A 26,886-nucleotide genomic window follows, 5' to 3' on the forward strand; every position below is an offset into this window, starting at 1 on the left:
AAAAACCCTAGAAGAAAGCATAGGCAGTAAAATTTCACACATTGCTCGTAGCAATATTTTATCAGATATATCTCCTCAGGCAATAGGAACAAAAGAAAAAATAAGCAAATGGGACTGCATCAAACTAAAAAGATTTTGCACAGCAAAGGAAAACATCAACAAAATAAAATGACAACCCACGGAATGGGAGAGCATGTCCGCTAATACATCTGATAAGGGGTTAACAAAATTTATAAAGAACTTATAAAACTCAACGCCAAAAAAACAAACAACCCAATTAAAAATGGGCAAAGGACCTGAATGGATACTTCTCCAAAGGGAACATACAGAGGGCTAATAGACATATGAGAAGATGCTCAATGTCACTAATCATCAGAGAAATGCAAATTAAAACCACAATGAGATATCCACCTCACACCTGTCAGAATGGCCATCATCAATAAATCAACAAACAACAAGTGCTGGCGAGGATGTGGAGAAAGGGGAACCCTAGTGCACTGTTGGTGGGAATGCAGACTGGTGCAGCCGCTGTAGAAAGCAGTATGGAGATAACTCAAAAAAATAGATTCTCATTTTAAAGCTAAGTGGGCAGAACCTCTAAGGAATGGAAATGCTCTTCTCTGCTTCCATCTAGTGTGCATCTTGGAAATAACACCAGAGTGGATGTAACTAGGAAAAGTTATTCTCTTCTGTCATCTAATGCACATGGTGGGAATAACACCGGAGTAGAGGTTACCAGGAAGAGCTCTTCTCTCTCCAAAGGCTTCTGACCCAATGAAGAATGTGTCAGACCTTGGGCTATGCCCCAGGTTCAGTCATTTGTGCCCTGGAAGCTTCTCACAAGAATGTGCAACCCTCTAGGTGAAACCTGGCACAAGGCTTGGCACACCATGAGTCAATTGCCTTCTTACCTATGTATGCCTTATGCCACCCTCCCCTTGGGCAGTTTTTGAACTAACAGTGTGCTTATAAAGCCTGTGTAAGTCACCACATCTGGGGGCAATGGGATGAAAACTAAAGATTTATTTTGCATGTAAAAAGAGGCAGCCCATGAGGACCTATCAAAAGGAACTCAGGTCTGAGAGCAGAAAGCTTGGGTATGAAAAGACCACACAGAGGCCTTCACAAGCCAGACTTCAGTCCCTAGAAAGAGCTGGGGAGGCTGGTTGTGGAAAAACCCTGGGCTCTGGCCTGGCGTCTGGGCTGAAGTGACACTGAGGACTGAATTCCAAGTATAGCATTTTCAGGAGGAGCTGAATGAACACCAAGCTCCTCAGGCAGCTTTTCTGGAACAATCCCTACCCCACTTCCAGCACAGCTGTGGTAGCTGGACCTGTCTGGCGGGTTGGGGTAGAGTTCATCAGCTTTGCCTTGTCAGAAGGTGCCTTGTTCAAGGCTGCGGCCCCTCTCTGGTTCAGAGGGGTGGCCTGGTGTGGGAACGTCAGGCTCTGACAAGGGAAGGACTAAAGGGGTATTTGGGAAACAGTGAAGATTCAGCTAAGACTCCTCCAAGAGATCCCAAACCCCATACACATAATCAACAACCATAGATAGGCTGGAAACAGTTCAACACCCCACACCCTACATTCTCCATTATTTCCGTCTGTCAGATCATCTCTGTCAACTTTCGTTATTTTCCATCACCACCCGGGATCTCCATCATTCCCAGTCAATATCCGTTTCTACCAACTAGCTTTGAGGTTCTCTCTTTTCATTCCACATCTTCACTGCCTGACAAAACTGAGCTCCTACTCCTAGTCAATCCTCCCTCACCCTTCCCCCCATCACTTCTTCCCTCTCTCATTCAGTATCTGCTTCGTGCTGTTCCTCACCCCTCTTCAACGTCACCAGCTTTGGCACATTTTGTTGACCCTCCTCACCCTTCCTTAATCTCAGTCTCTTTCCAACACTCCCTGATTACACTGGGCTCCTCATAGCACCCATGGCCTCTTCTCTGTCAACCTCTGACCATTTCTTCAGGTCTTGCCATTGTGGTCTATCTCTGCATGGGTGTCTTGGGCGTCTGTTATTGCTGCCCCTTCCACTGGGATCAGCTCTTTTTGTCACCTCTGCCACTGCCATCATGGCTCCCCTATCACTGTTTTGGAGTAGTTTACAGTCTTAGCCAGTCCCCTCACACTCCACTCTGCTCTCTGGCCACGAGGGTTTTCCCCAGGCCTGTCCTGGAGAGGAGGATAGAACCAGGTACCTGGAGAGGATGGGATTGAGTTGCAGGGAAATGCATTACCATCAATACAGCCTCCAAGTGTCTGCTTGAAAGGGCTCAGAATAAACCAGTTAGTGGTTTGGGACCAATCGGCCCTGTATATTCCTGCCCTATAAGTTTATGTATATTAGGAATCATGGGCAGTAATTTTTTTGTTACATTAAAATCAGAAAAAATAAACTTTTAAAATAATAAAGAGATATGCAAATAACTTCTAGTCTTTCCTACTAGGTAGATATTAAACCATATCTTTCAAATAGGTGTCACCTTTTCATTATAATCTTGTGAAATATTTAAAGAAGCACTAAGTCAAAGCTTCCCTAATTTGGTCAGCTTCTGGCATTGATAGTCTGTTGACTATGGAAGGCGTTTTTAGTTATTTTTATCTGACATCCTGTCTGTTAGGATGGAAGACAGTACATTGCCTCCTGTATGCACCCCAACTGGAGATTGAACCCGAAACCTTTCGGTGCACAAGGCAACACTCCAACTAACTGAGTTACCTGGCCAGGGCAAAGAAGACATTCAGTTTTAAGGTCAAAGCCTGGCCATGGGTAGTCAGCAGAGAGAGCTCATCTGTACAGTATCATTCATGATTCAGTTTCCAGTGTGTATTCATTACTTTTCTTAAAGAGAATTTAATAAGGCACTTATGTGTTCCACAGTAGAGAAAGCTTACCTTCCTGGTTTTTGTGCAGTTTTACAATAACAGTTATACTCCATCATGTTTCTTTAGACACTTGAACTGCCCATATCATCACCAATATCAACTTGCACTAAAGGCAAAAAAACTTAGTAAATGATGCACGGACATTTTATACTCCAGGTTCATTCTTCTTAAATAATAGAGAAAGAAAAAAATGAAAAAAGGCCAGGAGACCTGGAAATTTGATGTTTCACCTGTAAAAGAATTTCCTAAGATCCTTGGCCAGAATTATTGGGACCAAATTAAGATGATTAAGAATGAATACGATCTGTGATTTAGCCGGCGGGTTTGTTGTAACATAAACTAGTGAGGTTTTAATAGTTGGATTTTATCTAAGTTTTTAGGGGTTTGGGTTTTTTTAACTTTATTGTCTTAATTACTACACTAACAATGCAATTCATTCTTTTTTTTAAATCTTTTTAAAAATTATTTTATTTTATTTTTTATTTTATTTATCTGTTTTTAGAAAGAGGGGGAAGGAGAAAGAGAGGGAGAGAAACATCACTGTGTGGTTGCCTCTCACTCGCACCCCCAAATGGGGACCTGGCGTGCAACCTAGTCATGTGTCCTGACTGGGAATCGAACCAGCGACACTTGGTTCTCAGGCCGACGCTCAATCCACTGAGCCACAGCAGCCAGGCCAATTCATTCTTATGTTGCAAAATGTACTTTAATCTATTTAGTTAAATGCATTTGTCTAGAATATTATCAGGTTGTTGCAAAAATAATTGGTAATAATGCAGGAGAACAATGTCTTGAAGAGAAACCAGAACTCGATACCATTTTTTTCTTTTTAAATACCCATCTTTCTTCCTATGGAATCTGTTGGCTTTACCCTGACAGGAGGGAATGCATGCTGTTGTGAGAGAGGGTGGTTTATGGCTTGTTTCCTTTTGTTAGATGATAAGCTGAACTCATACTTTATTCCACTGTTTTCTCTTTGGAATTAATAGTCAGGTTTCAAGTTTGGCTCTTATTGCCTTTCTTTCCAAAAGTACTTCAGCCAATCAATCATCATATCTTCACATATGTATTCAGAACTGGTTCTTTTCCTTGTGTTTACAATATGTTCACTTCTCATTAAGAAAAGTAGCAACTTTTTTTTTGGCCATCTTTTCCTTTTCCTTTTCCCCACCACCAGATTTCCCACTTTGGAACTTATCCTACTCTTATATCTTTATTTCTTCACCATCTAGTCTCTTATTAATTCAGTGTAAGCCATCATCTGTACCTGTCACTCAACTAAAGCCACACCATGGCAGAACCTCCGGAGGCTACTTGTTCTCATCTCTCTGTAAAGGTTGCTACGGCTGATGCCCAATTCTTGAAGTTCTCTCCTTCCTGGATGCCACACTGACTAAACTCTCCTGATCCATCTCCTACCTTATGCTGATCTCCTGGTTCTAGACATTCCCTGTCCAACACCAACACACACAATAGGCTATATTGGTCTTGATTGAACTCTCTCTCTCTCCTCTCTCCTTTTCTTTTTAAAAAAGAAACCTCTTTTAGGCTGCTTGGTTTATCTTCCATTGCCATGGTTTCAGATGTTATGTCTATTCAACTGGCTTCTGCACTGTATCACCTGCTCAGACGTCATTATTAAACTTATGTCCATAACTACACCTGGTTCTTGGCTGTTTTCATTTGAAAGGACCACTAAAACCTTAACTAAAGATTTCCCAAACTGAGTTAATTCTCTTCTCTCTGAATACCTACCTTTTCCATATTGACTTTCTAACATGAGGCAGTCCCATTCTTCCAGTCACACAGACTAGAAGTAACCAAGTTTTCTTCCCCTTTCCTTCCATATCCAAGCAATAGCCAGCCTCTGCAGATTTAGCCAGCCCATTCTATTTTCTATCCAATCTCCCATTTCTTAACCCACTGCATTGGTCAAGGTTCTCTAGAGAGGCAGAACCAACAGGATGTGAAGATAGAGAGAAAGATATTTATTTTAGGGAGTTTGCTTATGTGATTATGGAGGCTGGCGAGTCCAAAATCATCAAGGTGAGTTGGCAGACTGGAGATCCAAGAGTCAGTGCTGCAGTTGAAGTCCAAAGGCCTTTCAGCTACTATGTAGTAATAGTGCTGGAGCTATTGTTAAATAGTATCATTTCAAGCAATGTGTCCAGGGAAATATTTCACTGTAGTGGAAAGGTTATGCTTTCCCTATTCTCCCAACTTATTCTCAAAATTGATTGAGCTAATAATTTTTACATTACTCGTTGACAAGTCAGGGAGTCCCTATGATTAAACATAACAGAAAACAAAATGCCATGATAAATAAATACACATTTCTCAAAGTTGCCCATATATTGAAGTGCAGCAAGCTTAATTAGAAGAACATGAATTGACCTGAGAGTGACTTACAAAAGCATCTTTAACATTTCCTTACTTTTCTACCAATCATATGTTTAAAAGATTTATTTAGCCATTCCAAAATTAAGTAATTTGGGTTAACCTATGTACAAAATCCTGCTAAATGTTCTACAATAAAAGCTTATGTTTGAAGAACCTTCTCTATTTTCCAAAATGCTTTCTATATATACTACTTAATTACTGATTCAATCTCCTTATTAACTATAGGTCTATTCGTATTTTCTATTTCTTTGTGATTTAGTCTTCTTAGGTGTTGTGTTTCTAGTAATTTATGCAAGACTGTTACTATACTTGTGCTGATTTTAAAATTTCACGTGTTATGATTATTTCTGACACAAACATATTTCATGCAAGTGTGATTATAAACGGTTGCATAAAATGCTATCCCATGGGTATGTCATACATTATCTAGCTTTCTTCCTGTCGTTAAATGTAGGTTCAGTTTGACTTTTTCTGCAGTGAATATTCTCACATTGGGGGGTGGGCAGGGCAGGGGAGAGCAACAGGGGAAAATTGTGACAACTGTACTAGAACAACAATAAAAAAAAGGAAAAATATTCTCATACTGTGTACGCATCTCTTCTTAGTTCCTTAGGATAAACTTCTAGACGTAGAGTTTCTGGATCATTAGGCCTATAAGTACTTTTTTCCTGCTCTTACCAAGTTTTTTGAGGTGATGAGAGGAAGGGAATTAGAATCAAAGTTTAAACTATCAGTTGAACAATGAGAACAATTTATTTAGACAATTTTGTCAGTATCTTACTACTCTAGTTCCATTTTTCCAGTAAATTAACTGCTTAATAGATGGAAAGTTGTGGATATAAATATAATTAAGCAATAAGTCTCAAATTCAACTTATTTATTAAAGTTTCACTTTTATTCTTAATATGTTCAACTCATGTGAAATCACTAACAGTATTTATTTATTATTTATCCTCACCCCAGAATATGTTTTATTGATTTTAAAGAATGAGAGAGGGAGGGAGGGAGAGAGAGAGAGAGAGAGAGAGAGAGAGAGAGAGAGAGAGAGAGAGAGAGAGAGAGAGAAAGAAAGAAAGAAAGAAAGAAAGAAAGAAAGAAAGAAAGAAAGAAAGAAAGAAAGAAAGAAAGAAAGAAAGAAAGGAAGGAAGGAAGGAAGGAAGGAAGGAAGGAAGGAAGGAAGGAAGGAAGGAAGGAAGGAAGGAAGAAACATCAATGTGAGAGAGAAACATCGATCAGTTGCCACACACAACCTAGGTATGTGTCCTGATCTGGAATTGAAACTGCAACCCTTTTTGGTGCATGGGACGATGCTCCAACCAACTGAGCCACCCAGCCAGGGCACTAACTATATTTAAAATGAGATAGCTCATAACTGTCATCACCAAAACAACATATTTAACATTTACTGAAAAATTTTCCCTGTACCAGACATACTGCTAACCCCTCTATGAACATAGTAATCTCATTAACTTAAGAAAATCAAAGGGGTGGATATAATGAGCTCTAATTTACAAATGATCAGCCAGAGGCATTGTGAGGTTCAACTTTACAGCCTTTCAGGAGGCAGAGCTGAGGCCTAAGCCTAGGCCCTTCAGGTTAACATTTATTTAGTGCTCACTATGAAGTAATCAATGTTCTAAGCTATAAAAATGGGGAATATTACAAATGACATAACAAAAATTCTGAAAGTTTTTTCTTACCTGTTCAAAGGAACATAGCTTGTAAATGGTAGGACCATGCTTAGACAAATTCCAGAGGCCCAGTGCTTAGGAGTTCTTTCTCACAGAACTGCTGCAATTGCCCATAAAGAGGTCCAAGTTAGAAAATAGGCCAGTTTGAGCTAAACATTTAAAAATAATTCTTTCCCCTTTGACTGACAAGAGACCAGGCTAGGTGAGGAAAGAAAAGTTTTGACTTTGGGACCTCACCATGCCCCTCAACCAGTAGTATCCTATTATTGGAAACAATCTGTCCAACCCAGGAGTGTGTCTTCTCTCCTTTTCTCTCCCCCGTCTCTCCCTCCCTCCCTCTCTCATTCTCTAAAATCCATAAAACATATTCTGGAGTGAGGATAAAAAATAAATAAATATTGTTAGTGATTTCACATGAGTTGAACATATTAATTTTTTGAAATTGTTGATTCAGCTGTCAGATATCTAAATAACTTATCTTGTATAAGTTTTAGGTATCAATAATGTAATCTGAAGTGTTTTTTAGTTATTAATTCTAAGTTCTCTAGCCAACTATATTTTTTAAGTTGTCTTTACAATGCTGTTTCAGAAGACAGTTCACCAAATTGCAGCTCCAAGTTTGTCATTACCAGTAATACATTTAAAAGTAATTTTAGACAGCCACTGTGGAAAACAGTATGGAGGTTCTTAAAAAATTAAAAATGGAACTGCCTTATGACCCAGTAATCCCACTTCTGGGAATATATCCTAAGTATCCCAAAAAACCAATCAGAAAGAATATACGCACTTCTATGTTCATAGCAGTGCTATTTACAATAGCTAAGATTTGGAAGCAGCCCAAGAGTCCATCAGTAGATGAGTTGATAAAAAAGCTGTGGTACATTTACACAATGGAATACTACTCGGCTGTGAAAAAGAAGAACATCTTACCTTTTGCAACAGCATGGATGGAACTGGAGAATATTATGCTAAGTGAAATAAGCCAGGCAGAGAAAGACAAATGCCATATGATCTCATTTATATGTGGAATCTAATGAACAAAATAAACTGACAAACAAAATACAGAGGCCTGGATACATGGAACAGACTGACAGCTGTCGGAGGGAGGGCAGGGGGGAGAGGGGATTGGCTGAAAGAAGGTGAAGGGATTAGCCACAGAACATAGATGCATAACCCATAGACACAGGCAACAGCGCCGGGTGGCCAGGGGTTGGGGACTGGGTGGAGGTGGGTAAGGAGGAGGAAAATAAGGAACAACTGTAGTAGTGTCATCAATTTTTAAAAAGTAATTTTAGATATAATGTCATTTTTTCAGGTGATTCCAAAAATTTAACACAAGTTCAAAAGAAACTTTATATTTCTATTTAAGCAATAAATGTAGGGAAGTATTGAGCAAGGTTTATTTAGTAAGAGAGCAGACCTCCTCCCTCCATCCATACTGGGTGCATACATGATAATTTGAATAAACAATTTGACTTATTTGGCGGGGGGCAGGAGAATGAAATTTAAGACCAACAAAACAATTTTAATATTTTTTAAGCAAACATATTCTCTTGGAGCTGCAAATCATGGAAGACATGCTTAAGAGATAAAACACCTTTTGCCATTAAGAAGGTGAGGCAAAAATATTCACAGACATAGAAACACTAGAAGAACAAATACAGTAAAATCCAGAATGTGTAATACATTTGCTCATCCAGCCATATCTTCTCCATCTACTTCTTCACTACTCACTCTCTGGATACCTGGTTTAGTGCAATCAGCATCTCCTCAAAATAATGGACACTCCTTTATAAATTTCTCAAATCATCAATCATTTTAAGATACGTTACATAATTTCCCTTTCAGTTAGGACCTCTATATCTATCCTTCTCAATTTCCCCCATCCCTTTACATTTGTCTCTCCATATGTACTGTTTCTCCATCAGGATTCCTCTGTCTTACTATAGTGTTTTGAAAAGGTTACTTGGAACTTCCCTGAGGATAATTTAATATACCACATTTGATGAAATTTTCATATAATTTAATATACAAGAAAAATTCATCTGTCATTTAACATAATTTCTTCATAAATAAAAGCCTTAATTGAATGAACTAAGTTTAAAACAAATTATAAAAAGAGCATACCACTTCATTTAGGTTTGGGGATCTGTAAGTTTTGTACTGATAGTTAAAACACCTTAAGATTTTATAGTCTATTATTTTAGTTAAGGAGGAAGTCATGAAGTTATATGGTAGTATGCTGTCAAGTTCTGTCATACTACTTAGCTTATTAACAAAAATTCAAAAAGAGATCACCTGGTTTGTCTGATGGATACCATTATTATTCAGAATTTGGTAGCACTTCTTAGAAGCAATGGGAGGTACGCATCTATTTTAAAAATTATGTTTTCTTTATTTCTGTTAGTGTTTTTTATTTCTACCACTTCCTTTTGAAACTCAGAGTTTCTATCTCTGTTTACTTTATCCATCTGTTCCCACATGTTGTCCACTTTCCCCATTAGCAATGTTAACCATAGCTATCTTTAATTCTCAGTGTGAAAATTCCTAAATATTTGCCATGTCTGAATCTGGTTGTGATGTTCACTCCGTCTCTTCAGACTGTTTTCGCATCTTAGCATAATTTTTAAGGCCTTTGGTGTATGGTTTCATCAGGCTAGAAATTAGACTGTTTATGGTTTTCTGTAGCTATAGGTGTCAGAGGCTAAAAACCCTCTGCTATCTTTGTTTTATCCTCCCTTGTGTTGGGTTTCCCTAAAATATTCTTTACTGTTTTTTTTTTAATCCTCACCTGAGGATATACTTATTGATTTTTAGAGAGAGAGAAAAGTAGGGGGTGAAAGAGAGAGAGAGAGGAACATGATGTGAGAGAGAAGTATCAATTGGTCACCTCCCATATGTGCCTGGACCAGGGGTCGAACCCGCAACCTAGGTATGTGTCCTGACCGGGGATCAAACCCACAACCTTTTGGTGTACAGAACAATGCTCCAACCAACTGAACCACACAGGCCAAGGCTAAGGCCTCCTTTTTAAATAGGGTCTAAGCGTTGTAATTCTTTTTAGCTGCAACCCTTTGTTATTGTATAGGAGACCTATTGATATGGTGGTAAGATGTGTGGGGGAGGGGGAGTAGGCATGTTCTGTAGTCCTGTGATGAGGCCTTAGACTTTTAGTGACTCTCTTTCATGACTTCCATAACTACTTCTCATCTTTTCTTTACCACCTAGATGAAAGATGAAGGATTAAAGCAGTTGGAGTTTCCTATTATCATTCTCCCACTTTGAAGGCTAAACAGGGCTAAAGTTGGGTACTTCCACTCCCACAGGTTTCCTTTGGAGGCAGGCCTTTGTTAACAAGAAAAGAATACTTTGAGCATATTTCAAAATGGATGTTTTCCTCCCCCTCTGGAACAATGTAGGAACTTTTCTATGATCTTTACAATGAGAACCTGCTTGGGTTTCTGAAAGAAAACTCTAGAATGAAAATCCGGTAAGACTGGGCTTCCAGGACTTTTTATCACTCAACTTAATCCATGATAAATCTCTAGCAATTATTCTAAGTATTCCTACCAGATGCTGACTCCAACAGCAATTTCTGCTCCTGGTATGGTGCATTTCTCTGTATTTGCCTGTCTCTTCAGTTTTCAGGGACGTGATCTGCCTTGTGACCTCAATTTTATGATAAATATAAAAACTGATTTTCCAGTTTTTCATCTTTTTTGTGTGTAAGAACAGCATTGCTGCTTTCCAAGTTGTTTACATGTAGAGCTGAAAACCAGAAGGCTATTCTCTCCTACTATACATTCAAACACAAGCACAATGATGAATAATCAAAGCAGGTTTTAAAAAGTGTAATTTGAGCTGTGTTTAACCTTGTCAACATCAGGACAAGTGGCTCTCATTTGCAAATTACTCTCTATTTCTATATTGAAAGTAAAAAAAATTGTTATCTGTTTTGTCACTTTTTTAAAGTTTAAGAAAAATAGCTACTTGTTTCCTTTGCATTTAAACGTTTTTGCATTGGGGTGATAAAGGGAGCCTAGGATGCAAAATTTCTGCTTTGTCATGGGTAACATATATCTAGATCCTAAGCTCTTCATTGAGGAGTATTTGGATAATGAGTGAAAAAAATAAGAAAATGAAAATATTCAGACTTTATGAGTAAAATATCAATATCCACCAAATTCCTATGCTCATAATTATTATGACCTAATGCCTAATCCACTGTAATGGTTAATTTCATATGGAAAATTGATTAGGCTATGCTACACATTTGTTTGGTCAAACATCAGTCTAGATATTGCTGCAAAGTGGATTTTAGATACAATAACAGTTAAAATTTTTAGTGAACCTTGAGTAAAGCAGATTACCCTTTTTAATGTGGTGAACCTCATCCAATCAGTTAAAGGCTTTAAGAGAAAAGACTGAGATCATCAGGATAGAAAAAGAATCTGCATTCAGACTGTTTGGGCCCAAACCTGCAACATCAACTCTTGCCAGAATTTCCAGCCTGTCAGTCAGACCTGCAGATTTCAGACTTGCCATCCCCATGCAACCACATGAGCTAATTCCTTAAAATTTCTATCTATCTATCATCAACCTATCTATTCTATATATATCGGCAGCCGTCCGTCTCGAGAGACGATGGTGTAGCTTCTTAAGAGTCTATCTGCACCGCCGAGAATGGCTGTGCAGTCCGACTCGGGAGTGACACGGTATCTGTCTCCTCCCGTGTTGAATCGACATCTTGCGATGACGCTGGAGTGTCCTCTCCAGTGAAGCTGAAGCTACAGAGCCTGGGCAGGGTGATATGGAGGGTCTGCTGTTGCCCATGCAGCAGACCCCCCTCTCTTCGCAGCTGAAGGGTCCAAGGGAAAGACGGAGTCAATACAGCTTGGCTTCAGGTGCGCCGCAGGAGTTGCCGGTGTTGACTACAACGTCGCACCGTCTTAGGGACTCCGGCTCCGGATTTTCTGTCGGGGTTTACTCCCTTAGCCTTTCCCCTGAAGAGGTATGCCGCAAGGCAGCGGAGGTTTTTGGGAGTCAGAGTTTTCCTTCTCTGATGTGCCCTGACTGGAAGATCGAACCAGCGACACTTAGCTCGCAGGCCGACGCTCAATCCACTGAGCCAAACCAGCCAGGGCATATCTATTCTATATATCATCTGTCTATCTATAATATCGCTTGAGGAATCTCTAATGGCCTTCCCTGAGGCAGTTGTCCTTAGGACTCACCCTCAGAATCCTTCTTTGTATCTAGGCCTATAACTAGATTCAAATACCTGCAGACTCTGAAAGGTGAGGTACAAGATATGACCCATAAGGAGGTGTGTAATACTCCAAGAGAACTACATGATTTTTCAAACTTATACAGACAGTTCTGGGGAATATATATGTAAACAGATATTAAGGTTGTGGGATAATGGTAGAAGATAACAAAGTTAGATCAAAACAAAATTATTGATAAGGGCCTACTAAGCAGAGATTTTGAATCTGATGTTGCAACTCAGGGGATGAGAAAGGGCTCTAAAGTTTGTTTGGTTGTATGGCTAAAGCATGAACCAAAAAGTGGCTTAGACTAAATGAAAGGATTCAAAGAACTAGAGAGATGGGAATATTAGAGTTAATTTAGCATTTAAGAACTGCTCAGCCAACCTACAGATGTCCCTTTTACCATGATTATGAGGAGTAAATTTATGGGAGTAACGGAAACATGCTTGAAGAGCTCTGTAGTCACTCTTCTCTGTAGGCCATAGTTTACATGGGAAGAGATAACACTGAATTGGGAAACCTAAGCATAATAGGGAATAACTGGATCCTGGAGTATTAGGGGACACACAGCAGCATTAATAGCCAAGACAAGGTTGGTGTGGTGTTATGGGCTCAATTATGTTTCCGCTAAATACGTATATTAAATTCCTAAACCTAGTAGCTAAGTGTCAGAGCTAGAGGCAGCCAGGGTGGAAAATTAACCTGGTCTGAACAGCAGAATGTGGTAGGAACCTGCTTTGAGCAAACACTTACTGAAATGTGCTGACACTGACTTTTCGAAAGAATAGTTCCCTAATCAGTTACCTATAAGGAACTGCTGCAAGATATCTAGTGCCACAACTGCCGCGGGCTTGCAAACTTTGAAATGTGCTGTCTGGCGGCGTGACTGCTGCGATTTGCAAGCTTAAACATGCGTCTGCAAAGGATCTCGGTGTGTCTCCTTCCGGCCCACGTGGCAGACCAGGAACCTCAATTCCCTTGCTCCTACGGGCCCTTGAGTCTGTCCATAAGTAGCCTTTCCCCTCCAACCCTCAATAAACCCGTTGCTTGCTCCCACATTGGTCAGCAGGCGATTTCTCAGAGCAAGGCTGTTCTGACACTAAGAATTTTACCATATTTGGACACAAGATCTTTACAGAGGTAATGTAGTTAAAATGGCATCTTTAGGGTGGGTCCTAATCCAGTATGTCCAGTTTTGTCATAAAAGAGGAAATTTGGACACAGGCGTCTACAAGCACAAAGGAAAGATCATGTGAAAGAGAGAACCATCTACAAGTAAAGGAGAGAGGCCCCAGAAGAAACAAACTTTGCTGACAACTTTATCTCAAATTTATAGCCTCCAGAACCGTGAGAAAAGAACCTCCTATTGTTTAAGGCACCCTCATGTGGTACTTTGTTACAGAAGTCTTAGAAGACTAATGTATGTGGTTATTGTAACTGACAGCAGAGTCCAAGCAGCAATAAGCAGCAATAACCTGCAGAGACCTATGTATGATGTTGGGTGTTTTGGAGCGGTGGTGTTTTTAGAAGTAAAGTAAATGGATAGCCTAGTATATTCTTACTTGAAGAATTCTAGGTCAAGTGAAAAAGTCTAATTTGAATTATAAAAGTAGGGAGTCCTTAATTAATTCCCAGGTTTGGTCCAGTTTTACAGACCTAGAAAACCTCCAGTGATGGAGATAATGGGTCACCTTGAGAAAACACTCCACTACTCTACCCTCCCACATACGTACTGTAAATATTTCTCCCAGTCTTTCCCAAAGGGACATGTCACCTTACCAGGGAAATCTTCACTGTAGAAAAGGAAATAATTACACTTTTCAGGGATATCTTAAGACTTATCCTGAACTGACACTATTTTCAGGAGACCAAAATATTACTGTAATCTGCCAGTCAGAGGAGTGGCAATAGAGGTCAGTTGATCAATAGAATTTTAGCTCAGGTCCATCTTATACTGCATCCAATTGGTCCTGAATCCCATCCTGGGTATTTCCCCAGGTTCAGACTACATATAGACATACTCAATACCTGAAAGGATTCCCACATTGTTTTCCTCACTTGCACAATGAGAAATGCACTTACGCACCACTGGGATGCCTCTTCCTAGGAAAACAGTAAACCAAAATCAATACTGCATTCCTGGACATATCACTGAGACTAGTGCTACCATCAAGACATTGAAAGATGCATAGGTGGTGATACCCACAAAATCTCTGTTCACCTTATTTATTTGGCCTAGGAAGAAAACATATGGACCTTGGAAAGAGACAGTGGATTGTTGTTAAGTTCAACAAGTTGGTGATGCCAATTGCAGATATCACCAGGTAAGGTTTCAGTGTTTAAGCAAATTAATGCATATCCAGGTATCTGGTATGCAGCTATTAATGTTTTAAATGCCCTTTCACCTATACCTGTTAGTAAAGACCAGGAGAAGCAGGTTTCTTTCAGCTGGCAATGCCACCTATATGACCTCAGTGTTCTACCTCAGGAGTATTTTAACTCCCCAGACCTATGTCATATTTTAGTTCACACGAATCTGGATTGTCGTTCCCTTCCACAAGACATAACACTGTTCAATATAGCAATGATGTTATGTTGACTGGACCTAATACACAAGAAGTAGCAACTATTCTAGACTTATTGGTAAGGAATTTGCATATCATATGGTGGAAAATAAGCCCAACAAAAACACAGAGGCCTTTTGCCTCAGTAATATTTCTAGGTTTCCAGTGTTATAGGGCATGTCCGGGTGTCTTTTCTAAGATTAAGGGTAAATTGTTGTATCTGGCTCTCCTACAGCCAAAGAAGTGACACAGTAATGAGTGGACCTCTTTAGATTTCTCAGTGGCTTGTCCTATTCTGGCCTATTTACCAAGTGACAAGAAAAACCTGCTAGTTTTCAGTGGAATCCAGAGTAAAAGAAGGTTCTGCAATAGGTCAAAGCTGTCATGCAAACTTCCCTGTTTTTGCAATTGGGCCACATGATCCTTCAGATCCAATAGTGCTTGAAGTGCCGGTGACAAATAGGAATGCTCTTGGGAAACTTTGGCAGTCTCCTAGAGGTGATTTACAGAAAAGAAACTTAGAATTTTGGAGCAAAGTCTTGTCACCATCTGTGGGTTACTACTCTCCTTTAGAGAAACTTCTTTTGGCTTGCTACTGGGCCTTAGTAGAGACTGAATACCTGACCATGGACCAAGTTACCACCTGATCTAAATACCATGAACTTGTAGTTGCCTGACCCATTCAGACATAAAGTTTGTTACGCACACCGGAACTCCACCATCAAACAGCCGTGGTATATACTATACAAGGCTCAAACATGCCCTGAGGACACAAGTAATTTACGGGAAGAAATGACCCAAATGTCCATGTTCCCCACTCCTGCTACATTACCTTTTCTCTTCCTGGTACTTATGGACTCATGGGCCATTCCTTACACTCAGATTACAGTATTAAAAAAAAAAAAAAAAAAAAAAAAAAAAAACCTTGGCACTGATTCATATATGAGTCTGTGTGGTATGCAGGCACAATCCCATAGAGGACAGCTGAAATATACAGACTCTCTTGGGGACACCCCTGAAGGACAGCTTGAAGGAAAATCCTTCCAGTGGGCACAACTTAGAACAATGCACTGGGTTGTTCATTCTGTTTGTGAAAAGAAATGGCAACATGTGCGATTGTGTGCCGATTTGTGGCTGCAACCAATAGTTGGGCTTGATGGCTAGGCTTTGGAAGGAAAATGTTTAGAAAATTAATGACAAGGAGGTCTGAGGAGGAGACACGTAGATAGGCCGCACTGAAAAGGCAAAATTAGTGAAGATATTTGTATCCCATGTGAATGCCTACCAAATGGCGATCTGTTTAGAGGAGGATCTTAATAATTAAATGAATAGGATGACCCATTCTGTGGCTATCAACCTCTTTCCCCAGCCATTCTGTCATTGTATAATGGGCTTACAAACATAGTGGACATAATAGCCAAGATATAGATTGTGTAGTCTCAGCAACATGAAGTTTCACCCAACAGGGCAGACCTGGCTCTAGCCACTGCCCAAAGACACTGACCAATACAGAGTACTTATCCCCCAGGTGATCAGCCTGTTGGCAGGTTGATTACATTTAACAGTTTCCCTCCTGTCATGGCAGCTTTTTGTTCTTACCACAGTACACACTTAGTCTGGATAAGAATTCCCCTTTCCTGCATGCTATGCTTCTGCCAGTACTGCCATCCGTGGGCTTACAGAGTGCCATATCCACATTCATGGTATTTTACAAGCATTAATTTTTCTCTTAACATGAGGTCTATCCACTTGAAAAATTTTAAATTGTGCAATGCATTATCGTTAACAATAGGCACACAGATCTCTAAAAATGGACTCATCAGCAAAACTAAAACTTTGTACATGTTGAAAATCAATTCTCCATCTCCGCGTCTCACTAGCACTTGGCAAACACCATTAAAATCTCTGCTTCTAAAACAAAATAAGATACTACTACACGCCTATCAGAATAGACAAATCAAGAATGCTGACATCAAAAGCTGGCGAGAATGTGGAAGAGCAGGAACTCTCCTTCATTGCTGGAGGGAGTGCAAAAACGTACAGCCAACTTGGGAGATTGTTTGGTGGCTTCTTACAAAACTAAATATACTCTTACCGTAGTATCCAGCACTCATGTTCCTTGGTATTTACCAAAATGAGTTTAAAACTCATATCCACACAAAGACCTGCACGCGTTTATAGCAGTTTTATTCATAGTTGTCAAAAGCTGGAGGCAATCAAGATGTCTTTCAGCAGATAAGTGAACAAACTATGATACATACAACCAATGAAAAATTACTCAGGGCTAAAAAGAAATGAGCTATCAAGCCATGAAAAAGATATGAGGGAACTGTAAATGTATATTACGAAGTGAAAGAAGCCAACCTGAAGAGGCTAGGTGGTGTATGATTCCAACTAAATGCAATTCAAGAAAGGCCAAAACCATGGAGAGAGTAAAAAGATCAGTAGTTGCCAGGGGCTGGGGGGAGGGATAAATGGCCAGGACACAGGAATTTTAGGGCAGTGAAACTACTCTTTATGATACCACAGTGATGGATATATGCCATTATACATTTGTTCAAACCAATAGAACGTACAACACCAAGAGTGAACTGTAATGTAAACTATGGGTTTTGAGTGATTATAACATGTCAAAGTAGCTTCATCAATTGTGATAAATGTACATCTGATGGGGGATGTCTACAATGCGGGAGCCGGCATGCACGACGGCAGGGTTATATAGAAAATGTCTGCACATTCCCGTAAATGTTACAGTGAAACTGAAGCTGAAGTCTCAATAAATATAAATACATGCCTTTATGAGTTCTACTGTTTCACATTCTTTATAAATGGAACCATACAGTATTTGTTATTCTGCAACTCGCTTATTTCACTTAGCATAATGTCCTCGAGGCTATCCCTCGTGTTCCACATGGCAGGATTTTCTGTCTTTTAAGGCCGAATATCATTCCATTGTATGCATGTTCCACATTTTCATTATCAGTTCTATCTGTTGATGGACACTTAAGTTGCTTTCACATCTTAGCTATTGTAAATAATGCTGCAATAATCAAGGGAGTGCAAATATCTCTTAAAGATCTTGATTTCTTGTCCTTTATAAGATTGTAAAGGGTCTTAAGTCTGAGAGGGAGGGATTGTTATTTTTTATTGTTAAAATATTTAACTAATTAATTAGTTTAAAAAAAAGAAGAAGAATATATGAAAGGGTGAGCCATGGGCATGGACTTGGGGAGGGGATTGTCGGGGAAGGGGGGTGCTGGGCGGAGGGGAGCAAAGGGGAAAACATTGGAACTATTGTAACAATATAATCAATAAAATATACTAAAAAAAAATAAATAAAAAATAAAAAAAAAAAGATCTTGATTTCAATGCTTGCGGATATTTACCCAGAAGTGGGACTCCTAAATGACATGGTAGTTTTATTTTTAATTTTCTGAGAAACCGCCATACTATTTTCTAAGGTAGCTGCACCATCTTACATTCCCACCAATAGTGTAAAAAGGTTTCAATTTCTCCACGTCCTCGTCAATACTTGTTATATCTTTAATTTTTTAAAAATTTACCCATACAAACAGGCAATATCTCATTGTGGTTTTCTTTTGCATTTCCCTGGTAATTAGTGATGTTAAACATCTTTTCATATGCCTGTTGGCCATTTGTATGTCTCCTTTGTAGTCATGTCTATTCAAGTACCTTGCCCATTTTTAGGTATTTGTGTTTTTTCTCTTGAATAGTAGAAATTCCTTACAAATTTTCAATATTATCCCCTTATCAGATATATGGTTGCCAAGTGCTTTCTTCCATTCTATGGGTTGCCTTTTTGCTCTGTTGATTATTTCCTTTGTTGTACAGAGCTTTTCAGTTTGATGTGGTCACACTTGTCTATTTTTGTTTTTGCTTGCCTGTGATTTTGGTGTTATATCCAAAGACGTCATTGGCCAGATTCATGTCCAGAACTTTTCCATAATATTCTCCTCTAGGAGTTTTACAATTTCGGGTATTGCACTTAAGTTTCTAACCCATTTTGAATCAATTTTTGTGAATGATGTTAGATAAGGATCCGATTTCATGAATGGATGGATGTCTTGACAATATTAAATCTTCCAGTCCATGAATATGTCTTTCCATTTCACTTTTGTCTTCTTTAATTTCTCTCATCAATGTTTTACAGTGTTTTTTTAAAGATTTTCTTTACTTACTTTTAGAGAGAGAGGAAGGGAGGAAGAAAGAGAGGGAGAGAAACATCAATGTGTGGTGGCCTCTTGTGCGCCCCCAACTGGGGACCTGGCCCGCAACCCAGGCATGTGCCCCGACTGGGAATCGAACCAGCGACCCTTTGGTTCGCAGGCCGGCGCTCAGTCCACTGAGCCACACCAGCCAGGGCTGTTTTACAGTTTTCCATGCACACTATTTAACTTTGGTCTTAAATATTTTATACTTTTTGATGCTATTGAAAATAGTATTATTTCCTTATTTTTAGTTTTTATAGTTGATTGTTACTGTTCAGATACAACTGGATTTTGTATGTTGATGTTGCATTCAGAAGACATACTGAATTCATTTATTAGTTCTAACAGTTTTTATGAAGTTTTTGAGATTTTCTATGTACATGAGCACGTCATCAGCAAACAGATAGTTTCACACGGTTCTTTTTGAATTGAATGACTTTTATTTCTTTTCTTGCCTAATTGCAGCATTGTTCATAGCAATGGTCAAAAACTAAAAACAACCCTTAGTGTCCATCTACTATCGATGTTATAATCATATCATAATCACTTTGCTACAGCCACACACTGGAATTCCAGTCAACAATGGAGACAGAGGATCTACAGCTACTATGGATGACATGGATGCGTCCCTCAAATATGATACACAATGAAAGAAGGGAGCAATAAACGGAAGCATGCAGTATAATTCTGTTTATATAACTTCATATGGAGTGGCAAAGGTATAAAGAAAAGCACCGAGATGATTATCACAAAGTCAGGGTAATGACTATATCCATAGCGGAGGGAGTGGGTTGTGATTGGAAGGAATTCTGGAAGGCTGGTAATGGTCTATTTCTTGACCTTGGTCCTGGTTACATGGGTGTTTGCTTTTATAAAGTGTCTACACCTGGCAGATACGTTTTATGCACTCCTCTGTATCTCAGATTTGAAAAACACTTCCTCAAAAAAAAGTAATACAAAGAAAAATATGTGAAGAGAAATTTTGAAGAGGTTTGAATTGTTATGGATGAAAAACTTGATCTTCTAATCAAGAGATCAACAAGTATACATTATCATTATACAGGGGAGAAACAGGGAGTCTTTAAACTATAGGTACCCCATAATCAAGTCATCTCTCTAATCATCTCTCTTGCTAGATATTTCACCTTATATTTATCACCGATGACAGACAAATTGGAGGATCATCATCATCAATGATAAGATCATTAGGCATCACGAGTCAAATCCATTACAGTGAGATTGGGCCACCACGACTGAATGCAAGCAGGTGCACGGGGTGGTGGTGGTGGTGTGTGTGTGTGGGGGGGTGTATTGCACATAGTCATCTTGTCATTTTTCTCGGGAGACGTCACTGTAGTGACTTAGAGCTTAACCTTATCACGTTTAACTGGAACTCCCACCCAGAGACCTCCCTGTGCTAAAGAGTCTAGAGAAAGCCGAGGACTGTCCTCCTTGTGCTGTGAGATGGGGCATAAAATTTACCATGGCGTAACCAATGGCCGAAGGGCAAAGAGTTGGCTTAGGTTGTGCACTGCATAGAGAGAACAACGCAGTGGTTTTGTAACAGTGGAAAATTGTAACGGTGGGAGATTGGAACCCACCCCACCATTCTTTTGATGTTGTTTCTGTAAGTGCTGACTTTGACTAATATGTGGCTTATAGATGAACGACATGTTTGTATAAGAATCCTAGGAACTAGTTTCAAAAGATACAGACCCCGACCTTCAGGCATCCCCGTTCCAGGAGATTTGCTGTCCTTCACATCCTGAAGCCAGGATGATGTGAAGCCGGGATATCGTGAAGCCAGGATGACTAAACCAGGATGATGCACACAGGACCATCGTTTGCCTTATCGGAATGGACTGTGCTCCTCTGCACCCAGAGAACTTTGCAACCCCCTCCCCCTTGATCCCTTTGTTCTGGTCCCCTCTGCCTTCGTATAAAAAATCCTCTGCCTCCACTGAGAGGGTGAATTGGGCTTTGTGACAGAAGACCCCCATCTTCCAGGAGATGGATTTGAGACATGAGTCCCCCATCTTCCAGATGGCCAGCATCTGCAAATAAACCACTTTCTTTTACGTCAGCACCCGCCTCTGGAGTTTTGGCCTTCACAGCGGCAGGCAGTGGGGCCTGCCTTCGGTTACAGTTCGGGTTTTCCAGATTTCAATATCCATTGTTTCATCCTCCAGGCTTTGCATTGCTAGGCTGAACAGTGTTAATCTGTTTTGGCCCCACCTCTTACTGGTTCTAATTTCGGCATCACCATAACAAAACACAATTTAAGTATCTGCCAAATTTTCCTGCTCAAGACAATTCTGGATACGGAAGTTGTCCAGGAAAACAAACAACAACAACAAAACGACATCATTTTCAGTAGCCATTGCTAGCACTATGGTAGTTTAACGTTGACACATACTGTATTCTCTGAGGAATATTCTCTCATCTATCAATCCAGCCAGCCAGCCAGCCAGCCAGCCAGCCAGCCAGCCAGTAAGTGATTTTTCACACATGAGCAGTACTAAGCACCGTGCTTAGCACTGGGAGGGGCTGGGGGATTTGTTTTGGTATATACGGTGAGGGACGGATTTCACTTGCATTTTGCTTAGCAGATGGATATGTAGGTATTCCAGCACCATTTACCCAATGAACTGTCATTTTCCCATTACCTGGGAAGATCTGCTGGATTTCCTACTAATATTAACCGTGGAATTTATTTATGCATACCAGGCTCTGCCTCTGGGCTTTCTTTCTGTCCCAGAGACCCAGTACCACAATATTTAAATCACTGTGGCGTTAAACACGTTTTAATATCTGATAGGGCCAGTTTCTGCGCATTGCACTTTTTTTTTTTTTCCTTTCAGGAACGTGTTCGGGCCCGCGGCAGGGGGCGGGGTCGCACCTCCTCCGCGGCTCTCTTTCCAGCGGAGCCTCACGGACGCGGAGATGGAAATCCCGAGGCTGCTCCCGGCTCGCGGGACGCGACAGGGCGGCGGCGCTGGCAGCCTCGCGGGCGGCGGCCGAGTCCACGGAGGCCCTGACCCGCGGGCTGGCCAGGCCCCCGCGCGCCGCCTCCTGCTGCTCCGGGGCCCCCAAGATGGCGGGCCCGGGCGGCGGCGCGAGGAGGCCCGCGCGGCCTCACGGGGCCCGGGCTCGGGCCCGAGCCCTTTGGCGCCGAGGCCCGACCCGGCTGGCGGTGGCGGCGGCGGCGGAAGCGGCGACTTCTTCTTGGTGCTGCTGGACCCGGTGGGTGGCGACGTGGAGACCCCGGGCGCTGGCCAGGCCGCAGGGCCCGTTTGGAGGGAAGAGGCCGAACCCGGCCCAGGGCTCCAGGGGGGCGAGAGCGGCGCGAATCCCGCGGGCCGCCCTGTGCCAGGCCCCCGCTGCCTGTCCGCGCTCCCGGCCCCGGCCCCGGCCCCAGCCCCAGCCCCGATTCCGATCCCCGCCCCAGGCCTGGGCCCCGCCGCGGCCTTCGCGGGCACCGTGACCATCCACAACCAAAACCTGCTGCTGCGCTTCGAGAACGGCGTCCTGACCCTGGCCACGCCCCCGCCGCCAGCCTGGGAGCCTGGGGTCGTGCCTGCCCCGCAGCCCGGGGGTCTGGTGGCTCCGCAAGCGGGGGTCCCACACGCCGCGCAGCCGGGCGACTGCCCGGAGCTGCCGCCGGACCTCCTGCTGGCCGAGCCGGCGGAACCCGCGCCCGCCCCTGCGCCCGAGGAGGAGGCGGAGGGCCCGGCCGCCGCCGAGAGCCCCCGCGGGCCGCTGTGCCCGAGCTCAGGCATGGTGCTGTACCTGTGTCCAGAGGCGCAGTGCGGGCAAACGTTCGCCAAGAAGCACCAGCTGAAGGTGCACCTGCTCACGCATAGCAGCAGCCAGGGCCAGAGGCCCTTCAAGTGCCCCCTGGGCGGCTGCGGCTGGACATTCACCACCTCCTACAAGCTCAAGAGGCACCTGCAGTCCCACGACAAACTGCGGCCCTTCGGCTGCCCGGCGGAGGGCTGTGGTAAGAGCTTCACCACCGTGTACAACCTCAAGGCGCACATGAAGGGCCACGAGCAGGAGAACTCGTTCAAATGCGAGGTGTGCGAAGACAGCTTCCCCACGCAGGCCAAGCTCAGCGCCCACCAGCGCAGCCACTTCGAGCCCGAGAGGCCCTACCAGTGCGCTTTCTCGGGCTGCAAGAAGACGTTTATCACGGTGAGTGCTCTGTTTTCCCATAACCGCGCCCACTTCAGAGAACAGGAACTCTTTTCGTGCTCCTTTCCTGGCTGCAGCAAACAGTACGACAAGGCTTGTCGGCTGAAAATCCACCTGCGGAGCCACACCGGCGAGAGACCTTTCCTTTGTGACTTTGATGGCTGTGGCTGGAACTTCACGAGCATGTCCAAACTGCTAAGGCACAAAAGGAAGCACGACGACGACCGGAGGTTCATGTGCCCTGTGGAAGGCTGTGGGAAATCTTTCACGAGGGCCGAGCATTTGAAAGGCCACAGCATAACCCACCTGGGCACGAAGCCTTTTGTGTGCCCCGTGGAAGGCTGCTGTGCCAGGTTCTCCGCTCGCAGTAGTCTCTACATTCACTCCAAGAAACACTTGCAGGATGTGGACACCTGGAAAAGCCGTTGCCCAGTCTCCACCTGTAATAAACTCTTCACATCCAAGCACAGCATGAAGACCCACATGGCCAAAAGGCACAACCTCGGCCAGGATCTCTTAGCTCAGCTAGAAGCTGCAAATTCCCTTACACCCAGCAGTGAACTTACCAGCCAGGGCCAGAGTGATCTCAGTGATGCAGAGCTAGTGTCTCTCTTCTCTGATGTGCCTGGCAATAGTTCTGCTGCGGTGCTGGACACGGCATTGGTGAACTCTGGAATCTTGACTATTGATGTGGCTTCTGTGAGCTCCACTCTGGCAGGGAACCTCCCTGCTAACAATAATAGTTCCTTAGGGCAGGCTGTGGACCCCCGGGCCTTGATGGCCACCACTGACCTTCCTCAAAGTCTGGATACCTCTCTCTTCTTTGGAACGACAGCCACCGGTTTTCAGCAGAGCCCCTTGGATATGGGTGATGTCACCGGGCCAAGTGCGGGGCCATTGGGGTCTCTGGGCTCTTTGGCGATGAAAAACTCCAGTCAAGAGCCCCAGGCTTTGACCCCCAGCAGTAAGCTAACGGTGGACACGGATGCTCTGACTCCTTCAAGCACCCTTTGTGAAAACAGTGTCTCAGAACTACTGACGCCAACCAAAGCAGAATGGAACGTACATCCTGACTCTGACTTCTTTGGACAGGAGGAAGAAACCCAGTTTGGATTCTCCAACCCAGCGGGAAGCCATGGCTGTCAGAAAGAAACAGACCTTATCACAGTGACTGGAAGCTCATTTTTGGTATGAACTATTCATTCCTCGCCTCATGGCTCACTTTTATTAACTACACTCATTTTCAAGGATGTTCTGGACTAAATGTGTAACTGCAGTCATTTTTTTATAGGTTTGAAAAAGAACAGAGCCCCGGGCTACAAGTTTGGAGATTTAAATTCTGATCTTGAGTCTGGAACTGACGAGTTGTGTGACCCTGAGCAAGTCACTTAACCTATCTGAGCCTTAATGTCCTTATTTATATAATGAGGTGGTTTGAATAGATTGTTTCTAAGGTCCTTTATGCTCTGTGATTCCTTGATAACATGCTTCTTTCCATGAAAAAAAAAAAGACATTTTCCAGTAATGGCATTGCATGTGCTTTTTTGAAAACATGCATAAAATATGAGCATCTATGTTTTTGCCACACAACTTCAACAATTATCAATTCATTAACAATCTTGTTCATCTAATCTCGACGTTAACCCTTTTCTAGTATTATTTTGGAATAAATACCAGACATCACATCATATTATGGTTGATTTCAACCATAAATACTCAATTTATAGTTTTACAAGTTATGGACGCCTTTAGAAAAAAACTGCAACTCCATTATCATACTTAAGGGTAACAGTTATTTGTTAATACTAATAAATATTCAGTCAGGGTTCCAATATACAGTTATAAATGCTAGTTCTTTTAATATTTTTAAAAGACATTATTTATTTTCAGAGGGAGAGGGAGGGTAAAAAGAGAGGGAGAGAAATATCGATTGATTGGTTTCCTCTCACAGGCCCCAACTGGGTACCTGATTCCAGGCCCAGGCATGTGCCCTGACTGGAATCAAACCAGTAACCTTTTGGTTTGCAGGCCGGCACGCAATCCACTGAGCCACACCATCCAGGGCTTAATATTTTAAATAATTAGGCTAGTAGTAAGTCTCTTGTGTCTTTTTTTATTCTTTTTTAAATTAAATTTTTAAATTTTTTATTTTTTCAATTACATTTGACGTACAATGATATATTTTAGGTGTACAGCATAGTTATCAGCCATTTATATAACTTTCGATGTGAGCACCCCAATTAGTAGTGTCTTTTTAATCTATATATTTCTCCTTTGCCTAGTTTTCTTGCAATTTTATTCATTGAAGAAATGAGGTGGTTTCACATGTAGCATTTGCCAGTCTTAAGTTTTGTTGATTACATCCCTGTGGTGGTAAGTTCCTGTACGCTCTGTTTCTTTCATCTTATAGTTGGATCTAGAGACTTGATCAGATTGGAAATGTGACTTTTTTGTTCAGGAATGTTTCATAGGTTGTGTTGTGTTCTTTTATCAGCTCGGATATAATGTCTGACGTTATCACGTGATATCTGCAACTGCTGCTGTTCATTGCATTAATTAATGATTACCTGTACTTCATATATCATGAATTATTCTTGTAGTGTTTCTGTTAGCAGAGGAAGGAATGCTGTTTAAGGCATTTATGAAAGATTAATAGAAATATTATTCAATCCCAAAATATTTTCTTAAATAATGACAGAACAAGAAAAAAAGATAGCAAAATAAAATGTTGATTGTTCTCACCATTTATCTTTCTGACCTCTTTTGATATGAGAGGAGAAACTGCCAGCCAGGACTTTGACACGAAATACATCCAGGGTCAAATTTGTGATGGATAAGTGGCCTTGAATAAATTAGTCTCACAAAGCCTCAGTTTCCTAGCTGTCAAATGGTCATAGCAATGCACACACGTGACTAACACCCCTTAGATTTTCCAGTTTTTTAAATGTAAAGGAAAATATGTGCTTTGGCATATTTTGATATATAATCTTTCTACCCTCTCATTCCTTCCTGCTTTAAGGGTAAAATTGGGATAATTTAGTCCTATTCATGTTCAGACAGTAAGGTTTGTGAGGGTTAAGGTGAAGCAGAACAGCTAATTTCTTTATTCCCCCCACTGAATAGTTTTCTCCCCAGGAATGTCTGTGGGAAAATGCCAGGAGGCATTCTTCACAGGTATTTTTCGGCATCTCTCTCCATTAGATCAATTTGACACCATCTTTGCTCTGCTTTCAAAGTCAGACTTCACTGTGACTCCGGATCCTGCTTTTGCATGAATCTCTGATAATGGAGCAGAGAAGGTTTCCTTCTCTCTGTGGCCTGGAGAGCTCACTGTTTGCACTTTCCCAGATTTGGAAGGAAAGACTGAATATGAACATTGTGTAAACTGTCGCCTTATGAGTGTAGCATTTTGAATTTTGTGGAACATCTTCACAACTGGTGAAGATGAAGAAATCTTATTTGTTGTTCAGAATTACCCTGTTTTATAATTTTGACCAAGTCCGTGCTTTGGCTCGTGTGACAATTTAGCCAACTTACATTCCATTGGCTAGTGACTGACAGTTCTATATATAGCTTAAAAAGAAAAAGATAAGTAAATTCTTTTCACCTCCCCCTCCCCACCCATCCAACTTTCATGATTT

General features: G+C 41.7%; 1 protein-coding gene across 1 annotated transcript; it reads left to right on the plus strand.

Moving 5' to 3' along the window:
• The first annotated feature begins 21,924 nt into the window (after positions 1-21,924).
• LOC149991309 (zinc finger X-linked protein ZXDB) lies at positions 21,925-25,040 on the plus strand. The gene has a single exon (XM_090265011.1). It carries the CDS (start codon positions 21,995-21,997, stop codon positions 24,437-24,439), a length of 2,445 nt encoding a protein of 814 aa, XP_090121137.1. The 5' UTR covers positions 21,925-21,994; the 3' UTR covers positions 24,440-25,040.
• Positions 25,041-26,886: the final 1,846 nt, after the last annotated feature.

The sequence above is a fragment of the Furipterus horrens genome, unplaced genomic scaffold (assembly GCF_987537825.1).
Source record: "Furipterus horrens unplaced genomic scaffold, mFurHor1.1.pri manual_scaffold_17, whole genome shotgun sequence".
Lineage (NCBI taxonomy): Eukaryota > Metazoa > Chordata > Mammalia > Chiroptera > Furipteridae > Furipterus > Furipterus horrens.